The sequence below is a fragment of the Melitaea cinxia genome, chromosome 18, assembly GCF_905220565.1.
Source record: "Melitaea cinxia chromosome 18, ilMelCinx1.1, whole genome shotgun sequence".
Lineage (NCBI taxonomy): Eukaryota > Metazoa > Arthropoda > Insecta > Lepidoptera > Nymphalidae > Melitaea > Melitaea cinxia.
Genome location: NC_059411.1, coordinates 10,644,556 through 10,670,187, shown reverse-complemented (window position 1 = coordinate 10,670,187; position 25,632 = coordinate 10,644,556). Strand labels below are relative to the sequence as shown.

General features: G+C 33.0%; 1 protein-coding gene across 1 annotated transcript; it reads right to left on the bottom strand.

The window, feature by feature from the left end:
* Nucleotides 1-10,423: 10,423 nt before the first annotated feature.
* On the bottom strand, nucleotides 10,424-24,273 carry LOC123662196 (chromosome-associated kinesin KIF4-like). Its single transcript, XM_045597076.1, has 19 exons — nucleotides 24,030-24,273; nucleotides 22,958-23,059; nucleotides 22,204-22,395; nucleotides 21,596-21,755; nucleotides 21,231-21,442; nucleotides 20,322-20,484; nucleotides 18,976-19,501; nucleotides 18,609-18,797; nucleotides 18,016-18,189; nucleotides 16,243-16,446; nucleotides 15,357-15,511; nucleotides 14,482-14,630; nucleotides 14,064-14,308; nucleotides 13,213-13,338; nucleotides 12,774-12,968; nucleotides 12,037-12,270; nucleotides 11,351-11,409; nucleotides 10,977-11,265; nucleotides 10,424-10,511 (listed from the first exon to the last, which is right to left on the bottom strand). Exons 1-19 carry the CDS (start codon nucleotides 24,271-24,273, stop codon nucleotides 10,500-10,502), a joined length of 3,630 nt encoding a protein of 1,209 aa, XP_045453032.1. The 3' UTR covers nucleotides 10,424-10,499.
* Between the last annotated feature and the right edge of the window lie 1,359 nt (nucleotides 24,274-25,632).

The window sequence follows — 25,632 nt, the reverse complement described above, 5'->3', positions numbered from 1 at the left end:
TACCGATACAGATTAACCTCCGTGGTGTGGCGCGGTGCCGTGTGCCGTGCTGCACAAAGTCTGGGTATTATATAATTATATTTATTTATAAATGCTTAATTATCGGAAAAAATACATATAGCTATATCAAGCGGCTGTTATATACTAAAGCACAAGCATTACGACACTTATCTTAGGTACCGATATATATGTATACTATATACTGTATACTAGCGGACCTGGCGAACTTCGTACCGCCATATTTTTTTTTAATTTTGCAATTAAAACATGGCGGTTATTAATAGAAATATAAAATAACCTATAATATAAGTTGGACAAAGTTAAATATCTGTGCAAAATTTCATTAAAATCGAGTAGTTTCAGAGATTACCTTGGGAAAACATCGTGATACGAGATGATTATATATATATATAGATTTATATTTATAATGTAATTTAAATACAAGGAAGTTTTTAACAAAATTAGCGACCATGATATTTACCACGGGGATCAATATATTAGTCATTTAATCTATTTATTATTATTCTATTATTATGATGTTTTCTCGAAGTTCTTATTGATAACTTGTTTGCTGTCACTTCTAATTTTCTGTCGATTCTAAGGTTCTAAATTTTTTAATCTATGATCAAGTAGTATCGAGAGCACTGATGTAAGATTATTCGAAGTCATATAGGTATATGATTACATTTGATATTCTGATGAATGTAATTTGTTTTCTTATACGGTTTTCGTTACAAAAATTTATTTCAAAGCCGGTTTTTAAACAGTATTATAATATTTCCAAATTGTTCTATTACGTTTCAAAAGTTTTTATCTATAAATTTGCCATTACATAATGAAATTATAAAGTCTTGCAAATATAGTCTTAATTCTTATATAATTCGAGAAATTTATTTAATAATGTATTTAAAATTAGCTATAATTGGTACGATTACTACCTAATGGAGGTAAAATTATGTTGAGTTTTAGAATCTGTTTTGTTGTCTGAGGTTTATGTCTAAAGCTTCCACCATTCGTTGAACTCTATTGTACGGAAGCGACTCTACCGTCGTAACCGTCGTAATATTGTTGTATCGCTATAAAAATAAATTTCCGTATATATTATACCATTCATAATCATTAAACATTAATAAATATTTATAGACTATTATTCATTTATATATTCGTGGTTAATATTAGCACATAAATAAGTTTTGTGGAGCAAATCTGAAAGTACCACATTATATGATGTAAAAGAACTCGTTTTAAAGATAGAGAAAAAAATCAACAAATGAGTCAACAAAAAAACACATAACCGTCGAGATGCCAATCGTGAGAAGTTCCCCTAACACTGAATGGAACGGCGTCCCTAAATAATACCGCTATTATACTCAAACATACCGGTGGCCTGCGGAAAATCACTGCACAGACGCACTTTCTAATCAAAAAAGTTAAACACAACACAGAACACGCGACACGGAGAAAGACAGTGTAAGTTTATGTACAAGTTATTTCGGTTTATCTTTAGGTTGTTGACACGTGAAACGCAGTTAGTATACGTGCGTGACGTGTGAACGCGACGCGCGATTCTGACGGAATGAGCCGACCGGTCTCAGATTTCTCCCTGTAAACATCGAAAGCGAGCCTTCGAGCCTTTCTTCGAGTCGTGGCGAAACGTATCAGCGAACCTCTACCATATATCTAAAACTCGATCGGGACTCGTCATCGTCACTCGATTTATTTATAAATGAAATTGTATTTATATAATTATATATATACGTACTTCATAAAGGATTAAATTTATTTAATAAGTAAAATATTACATAATTTAATAAGTTGTATAGTATACATATGTTACATAACTTAGTAACATAAATTGATACAGTGAAAATTATATTAAGAAGACAACCTATCAAAGGACACCGACACACTATGATGTAGTAAACATACAATTCAAATTCAAGTAAGACTAAGCTACATCCATTTGGCGACGTATAGAAAAGTATAGGTATCAGACATAAATCTTGATATATAGGGATATAATATGGCAGGATTTTAGTGGTCTACTAAAGTACCACTTTTAATGGTATTTTCTTCAAATTCTACTTTTAAACAAATAATATTCAATATTAACATACAATTACGTAAGTTTGAAAGTAGCACCCGTGACAGAGAAAATGAGGAGCAATAGGTTAGCGTGGTATGGGCATGTAATGAGGAGGGATGACCGCTATGTCGGTAAAAGAATGTTAGGGATGAATGTCGAAGGACGAAGAGCGATCGGCAGACCGAAAAAGCGATGGATGGATTGTGTGAGTGAGGATATGAGAAAGAAAGGAGTAAGCACTGAAGTGACGAATAATAGAGAGGAATGGAAGAGGAAAACATGTTGTGCCGACCCTACATAAGTGGGATAAGGGCAGGAAGATGATGATTAACATACAATTACGTACCTTATTCATTGGCTTAAAAAGTAGGCACTTCAATAATCTAATATATAAAAGTCTCGTGTCGCGGTGTTTGTAGTTAAACTCCTCAGAAATGGCTTGACCGATTCTCATAAAGTTTTGTCTGCATATTGAGTAGTTCTGAGAATCGAACAATATCTATTTTTCATCCCCCTAAATGTTAAGGGTAGTCTGCCCCTAAATTTTTTTTAAATTTTAGATATATTATTTATTTTTAATTTTTTTTTATGATACAACATTAAAAATACATACAACCCTAAACTTTAATTTTTTGGCAAGATTTTTATTTTTATTTTGTCATGACTTAGAATAAAAAAAGAATTATATTACTCTTAATTTTCCACCTCTCTACGATCAACCCCTATTTTTCCATCGTAATTTTTATTTTTTATTATTTTTAATAATTTCCTTTAACTATGATTTTTTTCTCAATTCAATTTGATTTCCTGCCTTCGCCGGTCGATAACTGATCAACTATCAATCGATCAGTTATTCCCACTAGATATCTACCGTTGTCACCTCTCATCCAGCAAACATCACGGAGTAGGGATGAGAATGATACTTTCATTGTCTACAACGCTTTCGATTGTAAGTAAATCTCCGCACACTTATAGTAGATAGTTTATTGGCAAAACAATGTTTGCCGGGTCGGCTAGTAATATATAATAATTACAAACATTTTAATATTACAGCCGATACTATTTTAATAATAATAATAAAAATTATTATTATAATAATAAATTATAATAATATAATTTATTATAATAATAATAATAAAAACTCTTTATTGTACACCAAGAGTGAGCAAAATTACAAAAATAAAAACAGGAGATAAGCACAAAGGATTGGATCCAAAGTATTGGATATAATAATAATAATAATAATAATAATTACTCTTTATTGTACACCACAAAGAAACATTACAACAAAAGTGATACATGAAAAGAAAGATGTACAAAGGCGGTCTTATCGCTAAGAGCGATTTCTTCCAGACAACCTTTGGGCATAGGACATAGCGAAGAAAAAGAGAAGCGGTAGGGAAGTGTACAAACAGTTGATAAAGAATTGGCATATAGTTAACAAGCAGTACGATATTAACAGAAGTAAATATACATATACACATACATATACACACAATATACATACACATACATATATACAAATAAATATATACATATATACTACATAAACAAATACTACATAATATATATATTTATGTAGCTGATAATGATAATTATGAAGTATTTAGTGACAAAAAATGCGCCTTTAGATATTTTTTAAAACAGGCAAGAGATTGAGCTTTTCTTATAGAGAGAGGAAGAGAGTTCCAAAGTTGTACAGCTTTAACAGAAAAGGAGTTTGAATAAAAGGAAGTAGTATGAGAAGGAGTTTTGAGTGTTAAGGTTGAAGATGACCTGAGGGAACGTTCATGAGTGTCACAGAGAAACTCAAAGCGATTTTTTAGATAACGCGGTGTATCTGGATGGAAAAGTACACAATATAGTAAAGAAAGGATGTGAGTATTCCTGCGAAAGCGGATAGGGAGCCACTTGAGTTGATTACGAAAATCGGAGACATGGTCATATTTGCGAAGACCAAATATGAACCGTATGCAGAGATTCTGGAGGCGCTCAAGCTTATTTAACTGCTCCTCTTTAAGGTCTAGGTAACAAATATCAGCATAGTCAAGAATCGGTAGTAGGAGTGACTGTGCTAACGCAATTTTGGTAGGCATAGGAAGAAAATATTGAAGCCGGCGGAGGGATCTGATAGCTGCGAATAATTTGCGACTTAGCTCACTCAGTTGATGCGTCCACGAGAGGTGACTGTCAAAAATTATACCGAGGTTTTTGACTTTATCGCTGTAATTAATAACGGTGTTATTAAAAATGACATATGGATATAAGTTAAGAATATCCAAATTTCGGAGACTTATTTATTTATTTATTATTTACCATCTTTTACTTACTAATGTAGGTACCACAGTATATTGCACTAGTAGTATGTAATTAAAATACTAAAAATCAACAATCCGATTGAGAAACTAACATGAATAATTAATTATTAAGCAAAATTAAATAAAATCATTACGTAAGGAAAATATATAAATATATAAAATCTATTGAGTCGTTGCCAAATCGCTACATCGTAATCGGTAACCATTATTGTATGTAAATTAATCTCCATATTAAAACATGACAAAATGTTCAACGCATTAAAATATGTTCTAAGACAGTTAGTAAGGGTCGCCAAAGGCTTTCTTTTGACTCATAAAACGTTCGATGACGTCCATTCAGTCAGGACGTACGATTGCACTAAATCGGTCAAGGTATGAAAGCCTTGAAATGTTGAGTTTAAGATATTACGACCTTAAGCTCATCGTCAGACTTTATATCTTCTATAATAATATTATTGAAATTACTAAACAAAAGAGACCATATTTTGTGTTGAGTATTACGTAAAAATTAATGTTATGAATTTGTTTCTTTTTTTTTGCATTCTTGTATTTCATGTCAAAGCTTAGCGGTATTTACACACAGATAATAAATAACCGTTGATCTAGAGCTCTAGGGTGTCATACATACGTGGTCGAAGCAAATAGCCGGTTATTTATGTGTGTATTATATATGCACTAGCTGACCCCGCAAACGTTGTTTTGCCATATATGTTATTAGCCCCCTTAATCCACCTTATAACTTAGGGGAATGAAAAATAGATGTTGGCCGATTCTCAGACCTACCCGATATGCACACAAAATTTCATAAAAATCGGCCTAACCGCTTAGGAGGAGTATGATAACAAACATTGTGACACGAGAATTTTATATATAAGATATGTAAAGTCGTGAATTCGTATTTACTAGTTAGGGATACCTGTTTACTAGTACAATTTGAATTTTATGTTAACCCAAGGTTGTTTACGATATTCACTATTGATAAACAACTTTTAAAGTTACAAATAAATAAATAAAACTACACAATGAGTTGTGTAACTAAAAGCTGTTCTTCGTGTGAAATAACTATGTTGTATACTTAGTTAGTATATACCTATTATATTCATAATAGAAAAATATATAAAAAAATAAATAATGGACCACTTAAATATATATCATTGTTATTGCAATTGATCCAATCGTAATTGCGTGAAAGAAATATCCATCTTTTTTTTTAAGCTTTTCACAATTTAGAATAATGTTTCACACTCGCGTTTAACATAACATAAAAGACTTAGAAGTAAATAAAATAGGTATGGTCACGCAGTAAACAAAATACTGCGATACTAGATAAGAAAAATATTTGAAAAATACTGCATCGTGAAGAATCTAGCAAACAAACGATTCCTGACATTGCATTGCCTCAATTTATTCATTTGGTTTACATTATTTCATTCCTTAGAACAATAGCAGGATACCGCGCTAGTTGTTTCCAAATAGCCTGTAAAAGAGTGTAGCAGTATAAGCACGGGTCAGATGCCCCTGGGGGAATTTATGTCAAAATTTTGATGACGAAATCACCGTGTTAAGAGGAACATTTCCCTAGGTTACCACACCTCTGAATGCGCTAGTTTTTCAAAAAAAAATTTTTTTCAAATTTTGAAAAAAATTTTTTTTTTCTCTTGCAATATAATATTTATTTGTAATTTTTCTACCAATCGCTAGATACACTAAAGAAGCATTAAATAAGGTACTTTTGAAGTCTTCGCAGCAATTGATATATCGGAATATCACAAATTCAAAATTTTAAAATTTTAAATCTCACGTATTTTAAGAGACACTATCACGAATTTTTTTGTATAAATAGCCCTTACTACGTTCTATAAAATATATTTTTTTCAAAATTTTCTCTAGGGTAGATCAGTGTTAAAAAAAATATTATTACTATCCTGATATGAATAATTGAGCATCTGAGCAAGTAATACTGCTATAATTTTTAAATGTAATTTTAATATTTACGATATTAATAATTATAACAGTAAGAAATTGATGTGCGATTTTTGTTTTTTATGTTTAAATTTTTTTTATAATTCTTAATGATGAACTTTTACTTGTTTTATGCATTAAGTTGTATTTCTACTCAAGAGGCATGAAAATTAAAAGATTATTTTAGCTACGTCTAAAGAAATTCTTTTAGTTTGTGTTTTATTTGGGAATGTTTTATATGAGCTTAATTTATATGTATATTGTTACTATTTTAGTTCTCGGTTTATTGTTACATTTGTTTCGAGCGAGCATCTAGTCGTCGCTCCCAATACGCGACAAGTTGATGCGTGTTTGTTTACTTTGTTGTTTTCTTGAATTCGCGGTCTAAACGTATGTTTCTTTTGTCTGCTGATACGAAATCATCTTATTACGAAGTTGACTGCCATATAGTTCAATATTAGTGATTCTGATATAGTGATTCTAATATTTTTATACTGTGATTTTGAATAAAAATAATTTTAAATAAATTATTTAAAACTAACATTTAAAGGCGAAAACGCAGTAATGTAACATAGTGACATTGTATTTAAATAGTAACATTTCATGTGATCTTAGCTATTTATCTTCGTTGATAAAAATGCAGAGTGATAAAAATGTCGCGTATTGGGAGCGACGACTAGATGCTCGCTCGAAACAAATGTAACAATAAACCGAGAACTAAAATAGTAACAATATACATATAAATTAAGCTCATATAAAACATTCCCAAATAAAACACAAACTAAAAGAATTTCTTTAGACGTAGCTAAAATAATCTTTTAATTTTCATGCCTCTTGAGTAGAAATACAACTTAATGCATAAAACAAGTAAAAGTTCATCATTAAGAATTATAAAAAAAATTTAAACATAAAAAACAAAAATCGCACATCAATTTCTTACTGTTATAATTATTAATATCGTAAATATTAAAATTACATTTAAAAATTATAGCAGTATTACTTGCTCAGATGCTCAATTATTCATATCAGGATAGTAATAATATTTTTTTTAACACTGATCTACCCTAGAGAAAATTTTGAAAAAAATATATTTTATAGAGCGTAGTAAGGGCTATTTATACAAAAAAAATCGTGATAGTGTCTCTTAAAATACGTGAGATTTAAAATTTTAAAATTTTGAATTTGTGATATTCCGATATATCAATTGCTGCGAAGACTTCAAAAGTACCTTATTTAATGCTTCTTTAGTGTATCTAGCGATTGGTAGAAAAATAACAAATAAATATTATATTGCAAGAGAAAAATTTTTTTTTTTTCAAAATTTGAAAAAAAATTTTTTTTGAAAAACTAGCGCATTCAGAGGTGTGGTAACCTAGGGAAATGTTCCTCTTAACACGGTGATTTCGTCATCAAAATTTTGACATAAATTCCCCCAGGGGCATCTGACCCGTGCTTATACTGCTACACTCTTTACACAATTTCGATGTCTGTTTTAGCTTTATATGTCTACTAGGTGACTTGGCGAACTTCGTACCGCCTTATTTGAATATAATAATTATATAAGTATATCGAAATATAATTGTATTTGCTCGCAAACAAAAAAAACCGACTTCAATTACATCATCAAGTAATACAACGTAGGTAGACGAAAAAATAGTCAAGTAAATACGCATTATCAAAGATTACTCCAAAAGTTGTATTCAGATCTCGATAAAATTTAAATTTGACCATATGATAAACATCTGCTTTCGATTAAACTAAAAATCATCAAAATCTGTACACCCAGTAAAAAGTTATGCAGATTTTCGGGGGCGCACTTTTATTAGCTTCGGTTGTATGTATGTATGTATGTATGTATCTATGTATATATGTATGTATGTATTTATGTATGTAATGGAGTCTTTGAGCATAATTTTCACCAACTTCCAGAAGTTTGATTAGTTTGATACTTTGCACACGTAGCAAGGACCGATGACAATGCAATAATTCAATAATAGTTTCCCAATATCCTTATAAGGACGGACAGGATTAACAAATGAATAATAATGACGCCGCGTTGGCGCAACGGTCACAGCCATGGATTGTAACTGTTGCACTGGCGTTTGCGGGTTCGATCCCCGCACATGACAAACATTTGTATTGGCCATACAGGTGTTTGCAGTGGTCTGGTTGTTTGTGGAGTCCTTGTGGGTCTCCCCACCGTGCCTCGGAGATCACGTTAAGCCGTCAGTCCCGGTTATTATCATGTACACCTGATAGCGATCGTTACTCATAATAGGGAATACATATATCCGTCAACCTGTGGATTAAGCTCCGATTCTTATCCTACATGAAAAAAGAGGCCTATGCCTAGTAGTGGGATATTACAGGCTGAAGCAGGATATATATGAATAATTCAATTCAGAGTAAAAAGCGTGGGGTGCTTGATATATTAAATATAACAATTATACTACTTGCAATTATCTATGTACGGAGAGTTATAAAAACATAGTAAAAAGTTATGAAAATATAGTAAAATGCACCCCACGGTTTTTACTCTGAATTGAATTATTCTCTTAATAACTTAAATTTTATTATAATTTTATTTTAAAGTATTGATTGTTCGATCTTCTACTACTGTAATATAAACTCTTTGTAATCAAAAACTATTTTCTACTTTTTAGTTCGATTAGCTATAAAAGCGTGGTTTTTTAGTTTTTTTTAACTATAATTTTTTTAACAAAAAAATTGTGTAATCTTTTCGTTCATAAATTCAGTTAAATATTTAGCTACAAATGAAATGACGTTATTCCCGAGACGAACTAGATCTATAACTATATGTATAATAACTTAACAATTAAATGTTGTAAAATATGGAATTAATGTGAAAAAAAACAGAAAATAAAAATATTACGTCACAAAGTTAAACGACCTGAACAGTACAATTTTTTTACATATTTGTTGCCGGCGTCCATACCATGTTGAATACACCGGTTCTTGTGCGAATCGTCTGATCACCGAAGAACTTTGGCGCGGTCAGTACTAGGGTTGGCGATACTTTCCAAAAAAAAAATCGATTTTTAAATCGATTTGAATCGTAACCTGATAAATCGATTCATAAAAAATCGAGATCCAAAAGATCGATTTCTAAAAAATCGTTTTTTTTTTTCAAGTTTGTCTTTACAATGTAAATATAAATCAATTTTATGAAAAACAAGAAAGATACCATAATAAACAATTTCTGGGATCTCATCAATAAAATTAGGAATTTTTCAGTTCAGGGAGTTCGATAAAATTATTTTTATTACCATATCAAGGTATCAGAACAGGTATCAAAAAAACATTTATTAACCGACTTCAAAAAAGGAGGAGGTTACTCAATTCGACAAGCAAGCACAATTATTGTACACCAATATCAATAATGGAAAAGTGAAATTTATTTATATTTTAATAATAGCAAAAAATCTAATGTACCATCGTTTGCTAATGCTAGTCGCAACTTGGCTCGGCTAGACAACGGCGAAAGTTGCTAAAGAGTTACACATCTAATTTTTTATACGACCGTGTTAAAATGAAACAAAACTTGTTATTTGTTAATAAATATAACTTTATTTAGAGATCTACTCCATCAATTTAATATCAACGATAGTAGGACACACAATTTTCTCAGCTTCCATCACTGAATAAAAGAATTTTGATTATAATACATTGTACGAATTCATATAATACGAAAGGCACATTATTTTAATTCTTATTAATAAAACTTGGATGCAGAGGCGATGCACAGAACATAAGGCGATATTTTATTCAGTCTGAAAATAAATTGAAGAAATAATTATTTTAAAGTTAAGATAAAAATTGAATAGGATGTTTTGGAGTATATTGTAACAAATTATTGTGCTATAATTTAAAATTGAAAAGACAGACATCATACACTTTTCAAACAGAAAACCAGCAAGTAATTTAAAAAAAAACATGAATATTTGTAATTTTAAGATTTTTTTATAATATTAGTTAAATTAATCGAATGAAACTAAAATATTAATAAATCATTTAGGATAAATATTCTCACCTTCACTTGGTTATTTTTGACGTCGCCATTTGCCGCATCTTGTGGAAAAAAATAGCTTTTCTTCTTCTTTACATATGTAGCGTCAAGGTGATCTCTGAAAATAGTTTTAAAATGTATAATTATGATTACTCAAGAAATATAAAACACTACACAACTTCTGGATGTCACAAAAATATTGAAGATAATCTTTTTCTACTAAAAGCAAATTAAATAAAGTAATAGCCATAGTTCTGCAACTCTACAATACAAATAACCCAAATAAAAAATAACGTAAATATAAAACTACTAAATCTTTACAAATATACAACAATTTGATATAGAGCCTTGCAGAACTATGCACTTACACGGTCAATTTAAATAGTTTCCCTCCTTTTAAAAATGTGCCAAATTCCAGATAAATTCTTATAGAATGTATATTTCTCGTTATGCCTTAAAATAGAAAACAATTATTTATCACAATTGGTCTATAATTAATTTCTATATTGGAATGTTTATAATATATTAGTAATTCAAAGTTTGTAAGAGCATAGTCCGCAAAACCGTATTAAGATTAAGTAACCTCTTTTAGTAAATATTTGAAGATGTTAGACATCACATTATACTTGGCTACATCGATTCCGTATTGAAATATGCTGTTTGCACAATATGAAGACATAGGAGCGACGCAAGTGTTGTATAATAATAGTGCTAACATCCATTTGTGTGTTCGACTCTTTGTCTGTGGCATTCTCTCTGACATTGGACGCAAAGTACGCGGAATTCGTCTTGGAGTTTGATTATTATCAGTTTTTATTTTAGTATCGGTTAATTTATCTGCGATTTTGTCCAATTCCTGTGACGTTTCAAAACTAAATATTTTCATATGTATGAATGAACAGCTTAAATAAACGTATGATTATTGAATGATATAAAAATTACATAAAATGTGTTTACCGTTTATCAAAGTAGGATGATTGTGGCGTCGTATCTAATGAGTATTCAGTACTGGAAGGCTGAAAAAACAAAAAAGATAAAATAAATATACATTTGCACATTTATAATAATAAAAAAAAGATTAATGAAATAACTATCCAGGACATAGGACTTTTTATCAAATAGAGGGTACGTAGACAATAATTTCAATGATCAAATGGATGATTATAGTTATTTTTATTGGGCTCAAGTTTTTTATCTTTTAAAGTTAAGAATTTTGAGAACTGTATTATTTAGCCTTGCTCTTCTGTATGGTCGAGGTATTACACCAGTCGGGCTGCCCTATATTTTCAGATGTAGCTAGCGTGCGAGTATAGCTCGCGTCGTTCTCCTTCGCCGTCCACGCCTCGTGTCTCTTGCGGTACACTGGTGCAGGGTGCAGCGGTATGGAGGAGAAGTCTGGTCTTTTCGCCGAGGCCAGCCTGTCTCTGGAGGGATCCTGTTGCCTGCAGATCCGGGACCCTCCAATTAAAGCGGCTGAAGGCTCCCGCAGGGGTTTTGGTCGGTAGTGCACCCCCAAGTGCTAAGCCGACATACGGTCTAGAAATGCCTACCCGGGCATCCTGGATATCACCCGTAAATGGGTTACCCTGCGATATCAAAAAAAAAAAAAAGGGTTCAGCAGTAAGCGTGCGAGTAGCGCTCACGTTGTTCTCCTTGTCGTCGCTGTCGGAGGACAGGCGGCGGTTGCGGCAGAGCGCGCGCTGGCAGCGGCAGGCGGCGCCGCAGCCGAGCTCGGCCTTGACGCAGCCGCACATCTTGGTGGAGCAGCTGCCGCGGCACGTGCAGTGCGGCGCGCCGTCGCTGCCGCGCTTGGCGGCGCGCGCACTCGCGTCCGCCGCCTCCGTCGAGAAGTTCATCGTCAGACGGGATCGTTGCGCCTGGAACACAACGTTTCAGCCTGTAATATCCCACTACTGGGCATAGGCCTCTTTCTCCATGTAGGAGAAGGATCAGAGCTTAATCCACCACGTTGCTCCAATGCGGTGGGCGGATATATTCCCTACTATGAGTAACGATCGCTATCAGGTGTACATGATAACAACCGGGACACCGTGCCTCGGAGAGCACGTTAAGCAGTCGGTAACGTGCTCTCCGAGGCACGGTGGGGAGACCCACAAGGACTGCACAAACACCCAGACCACGGCAAACACCTGTATGGCCAATACAAATGTTTGTCATGTGCGGGGATCGAACCCGCAACCGCCAGCGCAACAGGTACAATCCATGGCTGTTACCGCTGCGCCAACGCGGCGTCAACCTGGACACATGCACAGAATTTTTTTCGCTACAAATTTCGCACTATACGATCTGAAGATTGTTGACATTTTTTAATTCGAAATTCTAGTAACAATTTAACAAAAGTAGTTATATGTCATCCTACCTGTATACGCTTAAATAGCGGAGTAGCTCTCCAATCTGGATCCTTATCTCTGTCTTCAAACTCGTCATCTTCTTCATCAGTAGGTTCTACGTATTCTATCTTTTTAACAGTATCTACGTTATTTTCCTTCTTGGACCGTTTCTTTGCCTTTTTACCGGCATTCCGTAACTCTTCTAATTCGTCGGCTAATTTTTTCTACAAAGAAATTAATAATTTAAAGATATTTATTATTTATAAGATTAATATATATGGTATTATTGTGTAATTTTCATTATAAATCAGAAAACAGGTAAATGAAATATGTAGTTTCATAAACGCCTCATATAGCTGTAGAAATATTTAATACAGGCAAAAAATCCATTAATTATCTATACAAGAGGCCATTCATATTTTATTATATATTCTATTTTAGAAAATGATAATAGTAAAGTAAACTTACATTTTCTTGTTCAACTTGTTCTAATCTATCTTGTTGGTATTGTATCACATTTTGCAAGTGTTTGCACGCTTCGCTTCTATCACCTCTACCGACGACACCTCTTTGAAGAGCTACTAACGCACTCAACTAAAACAATATATTAAATATTTATTTTTGCATTATACAGATGTGGTTGGTCTAATGAACTTGGATTTGTCTAGTACTCAGCGAATCAGGAAATCTCAGAAATATCTCCAATGAAATAAATATACATTTCAGCAGTGTAGCGCTTTAATCTCAAATTCTTTAATAAAATGAGAGTACAGCCTACAATGATTCATTTTAAGTATCTTGCAAATTTAGAAAATTTTCTGAATTATCTTTTAGATATTGACAATAAAGAAAACAAACATTAATATTTATTTATTTCTTACTCGACTAAAACTGTTTAAATTTTACTATTTTAAATATGTTAGACGCCGCGTTGACGCAACGGTCTCAGCCATGGATTGTACCTGTTGCGCTGGCGGTTGCGGGTTCGATCCCCGCACATGAGAAACACCATACAGGTGTTTGCTGTGGTCTGGGTGTTTGTGCAGTCCTTGTGGGTCTCCCCACAGTGCCTCGGGGAGCACGTTAAGCCATCGGTCCCGGTTGTTATCATGTACACCTGATAGCGATCGTTACTCATAGTAGGGAATATATCCGCCAACCCTAATTGGAGCAGCGTGGTGGATTAACCTCTGATCCTTCTTCTAGGTGGGAAAAGAAGCCTATGCCCAATAGTGGGATATTACAGGCTAAGGCGAAATATGTTAAAGTTTATAGTGTGTAGAGAACCATTTAATTTTAAATGCTCAAATGATACTCACCTTTTGTTCATTTTGCAACTTAACAGCAGCAATTTGCTGTTCAAACTCAGATTTATTGTTTTCAAATTCAACCATTAGCCTATCATATGCTTCTTTGACTTCCTCGTATCTCGCTTGGAAGCCCTTTTCACTTTGATTCTGTAGTTCCCTCTTAGAGTCTACTAAGAGCTCGAAGAGACATTTCAGAGCGACCTTAGCTTCAAGCATCGACTGTATGTTATCCCATTGTGTTCGGGATTTGTTTTCTGCGAAAATATATTATAATAATACACTATACAAGAAAGAAAGATTTTAACAATATATCATTAGGTACAAAGGTCGGCCTTATCGCTAAAAAGCGTTCTGTTCCAGGCAATCTAAGGGCCAAAGAAATTGTCCAGCGGCAGCATGTGTGCAAGTATCATTTTTTTAATCTCACCTTGATCAGCAGTCAATATCTTCTGTTGTAAGTCAGATATCTGTGCCTTTCTGAGAGCCAAGTCATCTTCAAGCTCTGCAATCTTCTTTCTGTTGTTTTCATCATCGGTGCTGTTGCGGAGGCTCTCTATTTGTTCTATTATCCAGGCTCTGTTTTAAAATCAACAACTAAATTAATTATTATAATAATTTTTCGTAACACAAGGTAAGATTATTGATAGTCGAAAACTTTTTGTTTTCTAAATTTATAATTTCAATGGCACTTGACAGGTTGGCTTCTTGTTTGATGTGCATATGTTTCAACAACTCTGTTATTGATAGTGTAAATTTAGTGAAGCACAATGTCTATTGGTTGCTAATGATAAGAACAGTTTATGATATTTATTTTTTTGTCTATTTCTAAAAGAAGATTAAGGGTAAAAAATTTATAGTCGGTAGTATTGTCTAAAGTTTTATAAATTATAAAAGTTTCCTCATGTGTGTGTGCGAGCGCGCGTGCGTGTATGCGATTGCGCGTTTGTGCGTTTAAGCGTTTGTGCGTGTGAGCGCGTGTGCGTGTGAGTGTGCGTTTGCGTGTTCGAGTGCGTGAGTATTATGGTAGCTACGAATAGCTGAAACTACATGCCCACAGAAATAAGGTACTACTTGGGTTCGGATCACCAAAGATATGCTGTCCACATACAATTGTTATCCTAATTAACAAGTTTCCTACTTCATCGTAAATAAGCGTTTTTAAAAATTAAATTGCAACTGTTTTGCACATATATAGCTGTTTGGGGTATATGTTTAATATTGTGTTTATCTTATTTTTGATAGATAACAAATTAACATAAATTAAGATTTATAGTATTACTGTAAATATCTTCATAACAATACCTGTATTCCATAAGTTCTTCCAGCGACTTCTCTGCCTCTACGATGCTGAGATGCACTTCAAGTTCTTGTTCAATGTACTGCTGCACTGCTCCCGCTTTCACGCTGCCCTTCGCGTTACGCTTCATGGCCGTTTGCTTTTGACGATCTAGGGCCTCCTAAAAACACGAATTTCGTTTAAGAATTTATTTGACAAAATAAATATAAAAACATATAATTACGTTAAATAGACACAGATGGCCTTGTTTTCCTAAGAAGTGTCTCTCCTAGAAAACTGAATGTCTGTGTTTTAAATAGCAGATGAGTAATATAATTTTAAATACATATTTATACATAATATTATATAATATTACATTCAGAACGAGACGGGAAATTAATCTGAAGTAAATTAGAATCTTGTTAAGGGTGAGGCGTTTATTTATTATTTATTTTTTACCGTTCGGGTATATTTAGAAGTTGGGGAACCGCTAAAAACCGCTCCGGTGTAATGGTATGAGTAGTTGCCTAAAATATCGACTGTTTTCGGTTTCGAATCCCGCTTGGGATGGATGTTTGTATTTGTACAAATATTCCTTTTGCGGTTTGGATGTCTGTCCTTGTGGGTCACGCCACCGTGCCTCGGAAAGTATGTTAAGCTGTCGGTCCCGGTTATTATCATAAATACCTGATAGCGATCGTTATTCACAGTAGGGCACATATCCGCCAACCCGCAGTGACGAGAGCGTTACAAAAAATGTGATCCGGCGAGACAAACGCAAGTTGAGAGGAAGATATACGTTAGATAGGAACTAAAGAAGTTTAACTTCAGTCGTGTGGTCTAAAGCACACTCGTTTTGTATATACGAATCGATATGGCGATATGAATATGGTCTAAAGCTCTATACAATACCTTGAGCCGCTTGTTGACGGCGACGGCCTCCTCCATCTTGCGCTTGAGCACGTTCTGCTGCTTGGCGTGCAGCGACTCCATGCGCGCCATGGCCGTGGCTCGCTTGCGGTCCTCGTTGCGCAGGCGCAGCAGCGCGCGCTCGTTGTCCAGCTTCCACTTACGGAACTTCTCGCTTTCCTCACGCATTTGACGGATTATTTTCACCTGGTGGATTAGTTATTGTACATTTTTTTTTTTTTTAATTTAAAATTAACATCCACGGTCTCTAAAATGTCCATGCCTAATTAAATTTTATTAAACACACTATAATACGACGGACGATTCATTAATCGAACTACAAATCGACAGTCCTGTGACTGCCTGGTAAAGCTGGGACGTGGACCGCGTGTCCGTTGGTGGTGAACGGTACAAAGAAAGAAGAAAAAAAAAGAGAAAAAGCTCGAGAAGTGGATTTTGGAATTAACACAAGCGAGAATAATATAGCCAATATTGCACCTTATACTTTAGTACTTTTTATGAGTGCTTTATCCCTCTATGCTGTGTGGTTATGGCATCAAGGAATATAGCCACCCCCTCTCTTCCCGTGAGTATCATAAGAGGCGACTAAAAGACACAGTTCCACTACTACCTTGGAACTTAAAAAGCTGACCGATGGCGGGATAACCATCCAACTGCTGGCTTTGAAATACACAGGCCGAAGACGGACAACAGCGTCTTCGGTGGGACAAAGCCAGCCCTGCGATCACCAACTCGCCTGCCCAGCGTGGTGACTATGGGCAAAACACATGAGTTAACGCCATTTTTAGCGTGAACTTGTGGAGGCCTATGTCCAGTAGTGGACTGCGAAAGGCTGCTGTGATGATGATGTGATCCCTCTAACACAAACCGATAAAATTAGTAAAAACATATCAATCGTTAGAAAAAATCAAACATGTCTCATTAAGTCACGGTGAACTAATTACATACAAAAGAGTTAATTTCTAAAATCAATAAAAATATAGACAATTTAAACAAAGCAAAAAGAATTGCGCAGTAAAAGGATCGTGGAGATAATATAATCTACCGATTTGCACAAGCCGCGCACGTGCAACTATATAGGTATTTATTTATTTATTTCATCACACATACAGAATCTTGCTCCAGAGACAAGTTCAATATTTATTTCCCAATTCGCATCTCTCTTATTTTACGCTCTTTCTTTTTTTTTCTTTTGAATAATGATTAATTCAAGCATTCGCCGAATATACTCTCTTAGAATATCTGACGAGCTCGAATATAATTATTTTAATTTTCTATTCCTTTCTTTCTTTTTAGCGGCAATTTTTTAAAAAGCCAATAGGTCTCCGTGATGCCCGAAAAATAACGTTTTAACCTCATGCACTTCCCTACTATACGGTTTTCAATGTTGTAAATTTTATTAATAAAAGGTATACTTGTAGTTGTGTTGAAGCCTGTATGATGATCCCGTGCCCTTTAAAACAGGCCCTATTTAAGCCCCCTTATTATTGGGGTGTGATTAAAATAAAATAAGCAAAACAAAACTTCAACAAGTACCTACATGCGAAAAACGTGTAGTTAGAAACTGTTATTTTAATCATATTCATATTTCAAATATTGTAATATACACATAGTTAAATGCCTACCGACAAAGCTCCGAACTTTCTCTACTAACATTTAATTTTATTACTACACAATAATTTCATTTCTTCATTAAGACCGCCATGTTGAATTAAGAATGACGTCATTTAGCTAACTCACTAGTTTCATTTTTACCTTAGTAGCCTTCATTGCTTGTAACTCGGCATTCAAAGCAGCTATCTTGGCTTCGTTCTTTTCCTTCGTCTTGATAATATTGGCCTGATGCTGACATTTTTTCTTCAATTCTGATATCTCAGACTCTAATGTTGATACCTTTGTACGCCGCTCTTCGTGTGACGGATCTTTAGACTAACAAAAAAAAAATTAGTTAACAGGTTAATGCTAAATACATAAATACCTGTAAATAAACTTTATTAGGCTACTTTTTAAATCTAACTAGATTATTTGGTTACTTTTACATTTTTGAAGTAAAATTACTTTACGCACGCTTGACTTAGGGAATAAGCTGGTGAATGCGTGACGAGAGCGTTACGAAAAGTGTGATAGGGCGACGCGAACGGAAGTTGAGAGGAAAACATAAGTTAGTGGAGATAGAAAGAGAGTTTAGTTTTGATTTTACTTCAGTCGTGTGGTCTAAAGCACATTCATTTTTTTTTTTTCTTCTTCAATTCTGATAATCTACATTTACCAGAGAAATTTCTAAATAGCATATATTTTTCTTTTCTTAAAAAGTACTATTTTAAAAAAGTTTTTATTTAAACATATACCTTAGTCTGTTTCAACTGTTGCAAAAGCTCGTCCCTCTCTTTTTCCAGCTGAGATATCTTCTCCTCGTTCTCTCGTAGATTGTGATGGCTGTCTAACATCTCCTTGTTATTAGCCAGTATAGCTTGGACTACTGACGCCTTGATAGCCATAGCGCGGTTCAGTTCTTGTAATTCTTGGTTTAGTGCCACCTATACAACATAGAAAGTTTGTAGATCTCTCACTAAACATAAGTTAAATTATTATAACTATTGATAATTACTATAACAACGATCAATTTTTACTAAAAAGTATTTGCCACAAAGAAAGACTATTTGTAAAGAGTATATTTTGAAAAATTTAAAAACAAATACTTTTATTTTTAAATACCTGTCCCATGGCTCTCTTTTCTTCTTCCAAAACTGCTTGATCCTCAGTTAATAACACCTCCTCATCAACCTTTTCTCCATCAACATCTTCTTTGACAAAGGACAATTTAATTTCATGATCTATCAATTCTTCATTTGTTTTCAAGTTCACAGACTGCAAATCTTCTAATCTCGTCTTAATTTCTTTAAGATAATCAACAACTGTTGTTTTCTGTCCTTCATCTTGTGAGAAGTCTGTCGTGTTTATATTTTCTATTGTCTGATTACATTGTTCTGTCAATTCGTTCAATTTACGTTCTATTTTTTCTTTTGCTGCTTCCGCTAAAAGAGCTTTTTCACACAAATTCGTATTTTCTACCAACATATTGCTAAGATGTTCTGTAACTTGTTTATGTTTTTTGAGAAGTTCTGCATATCTTGCCTTTTCTTTGTCTAGTTGTTCTTGAAGTTGTTCATTGTTTTGTTCACTAATTGTTGGAAGCTTTCCGACTAATTGAAGTCTGAGTTCATTTACTAAGTTGTTTAACCTGCGGGATTGATTATTGATAATCGTTTATTTGATAGTACGAAAGCAGAACTAGAGACGAACTTCACCTGTCTGTGTAATGGACGAAAATTATTTTATATTAGTAAATTAGAAAAAAAATCGCAAAAGGAACCCTTTCACGATTTGTCTTTAACATACTAAAGAAAAATATTATTTAATTTCTATCCATTAAGCATATGTGTGAAGTTCTTGTCTAGTTATATAACTACTCTTTTATTTCTATTCTAAACTGAATTATGTTATAAGAGGATAAAATAAATTCTTAACTATTATCGAGAAACATCATTCTATTCTAAAATGCAATATGACAACACAAGTATTAGTCTAACAACAGCAATTAAACGTTGGGCAAAGGATTTCCCCTTAAATTCGAAAACAAAAGCTGCACCTCCACAATTTTATTATATCTAATATATAAAATTCTCGTGTCATGGTGTTAAGCATTGAACTCCTCCGAAACAGCTCAACCGATTTTAATAAAATTTTGTGGGCATATCGGGTAGGTCTGAGAAACCAACATCTATTTTTCATACCCCTAAGTTATACGGGGGGGGATTAAGCGGGTTAAAAACATATATGGCAAAGAAACGTTTGCGGGGTCAGCTAGTATTTATATACAAATATTAAGGTTGATTTTAAACCATGCAGTTATTCCCTAATTATGTTAGTCGTCACCAATATTAACTAAATAATTTGAAATTGTAAGTTTCAAAAAATTTAAAAAATTTGCACTGGGTTGATCTACATAAATAAAAACTAGGATTAAAGGTAAACAGTTTGAATATCAACTAAATAACTACCTGACGATCTCAGCAGCTTTCGCATCTTGATTAATAATAGGTTTGTTACGAATACGCCTCGCACGGTCCGCATATCGTAACGTTGATACCGTTTCATCCAGATTGTAGTCAGCTGGACTGACACACGCGACCATCAGTGTCAGGGAGTTACCACCGAGACTGTCTGTTGATAAAAAATAATTGTTTGCTCGAAAACGAAAAAAAAAAACGACTTCAACTAATCGTCAAGTAACACAACGCAGGTAGACGAAAAAATAGTCAAGTAAATACGCGTCATCGAAGATTACACATCAGATCTTGATCAAATTTAAATAGTACCACAGGACAAGCATCAGCTTTTGATTAAAAGAAAATCCTCAAAATCAGTACACCCAGTAAAAAGTTATACAGTATAATACAACGTAGCTTGATAAAAAAATAGTCAAGTAAATACGCATTATTAGATATAACTCAAAAAGAACTTATCAGAGACCAATTCAATTTAAAGGGAGTCACATGACACACCACCTTTCAAAAATCTGAGGTAACAGTCATACATTTAAAAAAATAGTCGAATTGATAACCTCCTCCCTTTTTGGAAGTCGGTTAAAAAGCAGTGAGAACTTTCATGTTAACAAATTTTCAGGGGTTAAATCCAAAAAAATAAAACTATCTCAAAGTCATCTTAAAGACAATTTCAGTAAAAAAAATTAAAACTTTTTTTTACATTTACGAAAAATTAATTTGCTTAGCTGACAATCGTTTCTAAACTTTTTGAATTATACTTCATAGCCTTGCCTAATAAATCGAGTATCTCATAAGATTTAAGGCACAAACTGTGTAACAGTTTAACATTTTGTTTGTGTCTAGAATTTATTGCATAAAACATTTTATTTTACATCAATTTTATAATTTAATATTGTTACTTACCCTGCAATAATCTTGTAAGCTTGCTATCTCTATAACTAATAAAACTTCTATTGGTTCCATCTCCAAGAGCAGATATGACATTTCCGAGTGCAAGTAACCCTTGGTTGATCTTGACACCTTCCTTCAGACGCTCGCCACTAGCCTTTGTCTTTTTAATGCGTTCTGAACCAGCCAAATCCACAAGGTGGAACTTTGATGTTGTGGCTATGTTTCTATATCAAATACATTAATCAGTTACAAATGGATTGTGTCTGGGATATTGGTTAGGAAATTTTAAGGGACATCAGAACTAGTGGTTGTAATGATACTATATAATTATGAAACCATTGAATATGTACGATCTCTTTAACATCAATAACACATACTTATCACTCCTGCTTTCTTTAGCAATGACAATAGTGAAGACAGCATGACTCCTGCTAGAGGCCTGATTCATAGCCGTGGAGCCAGTCACACGTCCCGCTGAACCACGCTCTAAAACTGACATTGTTTCCATTGTTGAAGATACTGCAAGCTCTGATATGCCTGGAAAAATGAATTCATACATATTTTACTATATAATTTCTTTGATAATGCTTTAGCAAAAGAATCAATAAATCTAAATACTGTTATTAAAAACACTTCACTTATAAATTAAACACATAGTTCTAAAACACACTTTGTTTAATGATGCATTAGGGATTAAAAAAAACTTGGTTGTCTTGGTACAATTCGTATAATATTAACAATGGTTAATATTATTATATTTATTTATGTACACCTCTTTCCCGTAGGGGTAGGCAGAGACCACTTCTGTCCACTTGCTACGATCCTTACATACTTCTTTCGCTTTCGCACTTTCATTATTCCATTCATAGATGCTCATCGGTTTAGGGTAATCTTGACCTGGCCTTTTTTCAAGAGGTCCCTTATTTGGTCTCGGAACGTCCGCCTAGGTCTAACCCAATATTTTATTAATAATAAAAATATTTACCTGGTAGAATAACTCCTTTGTTGATATCCTCTCTAATTTCTATAATACTATGACCCCTCTCCTTCCCCGATAGTAAATCGTAACATTGCTCTTGATATAGTTCCATAAAGGAAACAGTCACTTTAAATATGAATTTGTCTTCATGTGTCTCTATGAAATCAAATATATCAGCAACGGCTTGAGGAATTACACCTGTGAAGTCAGTGTATAAATAAATATTTAATTTATACACACAGTTGTTTGTTCTCAAGGTTAATATCTAGATTTTAGTTAAGAACCAACTGACAAATACATTTATAGTATTCTTTAACATCTTCATCTCATTTCAATTTCTTTTACATCCAGAGCTAAACCAGGAATCGAACCTACAACACTGGAGAGGAAAGTAAGGTCACTGCTAACTGAGCCAATGAATCAGTCAAAGACAATTAATAACACGTTCACTAATATTTACCTCAGATTGTATTCGAATGTTATAAAAACTAGATCTAATAATATAAATAATTGACATAAGTTAAAAACTTGCTACTTCAAATTTTATTTTTTAATTTTTTTTGTTGCAAATGCGACGAGGGAGACAATAACTTTTTATTAATCTGAGTAGCCAAAAATAAAATAAAACAAATACCTTTAATCAATTATGCATAAAGTGTATAAATAACGTTTAAATAATACTTCATTTCAATAAAAATAAAAAATTTCTTATTTAGTAAACCAAATAAAGCTTAGTACAATAAAAATGACATAATAATACCTAATCTAGTAAAGTCACCATCAGATCCTGAGTAGTTAGTACCCATTGTGTATGTTTTACCAGATCCAGTTTGTCCGTAGGCAAGTATTGTAACATTATATCCTAAAAAATAATAACAAAAATTAACAAATGCATTTCGAAGAAATTTTATTAGAAAATTGTTGAGCAGTTTATTATTCAGTTATTTAAATGATTTTCTTGTTTCAGTTGTATATAATATAGTTTGTTATAGAAATACTAGCTGACCCCGCAAATGTTGTTTGCCATATATGTTATAAACCCCCTTAATCCCCCCCCCTTTTATACATAGGGATATGAAAAATAGATGTTGGCCAATTCTCAAACCTTCCCGATATGCACACGAAATTTCATAAAAATCGGTCCAGCCGTTTCAGAGGAGTATTGTAACTAACATTGTGACACGAGAATATTAAATTTTAGAAAAATTCAAACCAAAATCGGCTATAATACAAGTATATATAGTATTTCAGCTTATAAGAAAGATACAATTTAATCGATTCTTATATGCATCAAGATCCCAAGTGGATATAAATGGGCAAGTTTATTGGACAAATTTATGCAAATTTGCATACAATGAAATTTATGATGATTTGCCACCAATGATCAGTGATTTAATCATTAAATTGGCACTTTCTTAAAGATAATATATTTAGACAAAAATAAGTTTTCACTTTTGTGATATAATTCAGAAAAATTAAAACATGTGCAATTAAACATTTTATTCTAAGTATTAAATATTACAACTACTCTGCTGTAGTTCTGTGAGTAGTTATCTAAAACACTGATGGATTGTAGGTTCGATTCCTGTTCAGGATGGCTCTCCACCGTGTCTCAGAGAGCATGTTCAGCCGTTGGTCTGGATTGTTATCGGAAATACCCGATAGTGATCATTACTCATAGTAGGGAACATGTCCACCAACCCGCGGTGGAGCAGCGTGGATTAAGCTCCAATCCTTTCTCCTACATAATAACCACCAGTAGGATGTTACAGGATGAATGCAATTAAATATTAATAAACTATTTGATATCCATTTCATATATTTTTACGTACCTTGGAATAATTTGCCAATAAGACCTTTAACAGCCGTATCATAGAATTCCTGTTGTGTGATATGCTGAGGGAACACATAGTTGTATGTGAAGGCTAGGTCTTTAATCTGCACTTGCTGTTCCCCAGGCACTACCTCAATGCACTCATCACACCCTCTTTCAATCTCCGTCCGCATCAAAGGCCTAATTCTTAGCGCAACCTGCACCGTATCGACGGTAGCTTTGTTGTTTTCCCCGTCAACCATTTTTAATCGATTTTACGTCCGTCAGCCTGGATAAATTAGGCCTCTGTATCATAAACTTATATATTTCTCATATCCTAATCATGACCGTTAGGGAAACTGTCAATATTTTTGTTTTTCGGTAACTGTTTATAATTTCTGGCCAGAACGTTTTACGTTAACTGAAAAAAGTATACATAATTTTGAATGTATTTAATAAATAATTTTTTACACTAATACACGAAATTTTATATCGTAAAATATAAAACTTTCAATATCAAACTTAAACGGTATATCCTTAAAATTAAGTTTGCATTTTATAACTTCTGCACAAACTTGGGAAAATTTTTATGTACCTTAAAGTAACAATAATATTAAACTATATGTTAAATTTCAAATTTAAAATTAATACAAAAGAGTGAGCAACATCACAGTCACAGTAAAGGTAAACTTTCGAATTACAACGGCTCCGGCTGGATAACATAACGACACATTCAAATTTTGTGTTGCCACTAAACTTATTGTTCATCTTTATCGACTCTAAGTTTATTATAATATTGTAATTAAGTTATATTGTAGTTAAATTTTATTCTTTATTATCCTTTCCCATATGATTTTAGGATGGACAACTTTATTACAAAAGTACAAAGTTAGTAAAATAGTTCCATTGTGTACGTGTTGTAGTCTAAATTGTACAAATAATAAGTATAGCAGCAGTAAGACGGCAAAAATAATAAGTAGTCATGGAATTATTATGTACTACGTGTACGTGTATGTACTAACATAGTAATTCCATGTAAGTAGTACATACCATAACCATAATTTCAGTGTTTGATTAGTATTAACAAAGTATAAAAGATATTTGGAAATTGGTAAAGGTTGTTGACACAATAATAATATAATCTAAATTAGTAATTTGAAATGTAATTTTTTTATGTGTGGAATTTATCAAAATTTAGTAAACAATTATTTGTAATTATGACAAGTGCACTTTGTTTTATTTTTAAAATCCATAGTGAGTACTAATTAAAATATATTAAATCGAATTTGTTAAGAGATCATAAAATGTTTTTAACATTACAATAACGTATCTTGATAGTTAATAAATTATCATTGGATGATAAAACTCTTTCTTAATAATAAGGTAATGCACATTTTTTAACAAACAATATACCTTATGTCTTATGTATTGTTACTACTTAGGTTAAACTTGACTTTAAAATATTTTATTTCTGTAATATTTTATTCATACTGTTCTCTTTAAAAACATCTTTTTGCAAGTACAATTTCGTTTTCGTTGTTACTCATTACTCGTTATCAACGTCATTTAACAACTTAAATAAAACAATATTTGATTAAAAAATAAATATTTTACTTTATCTA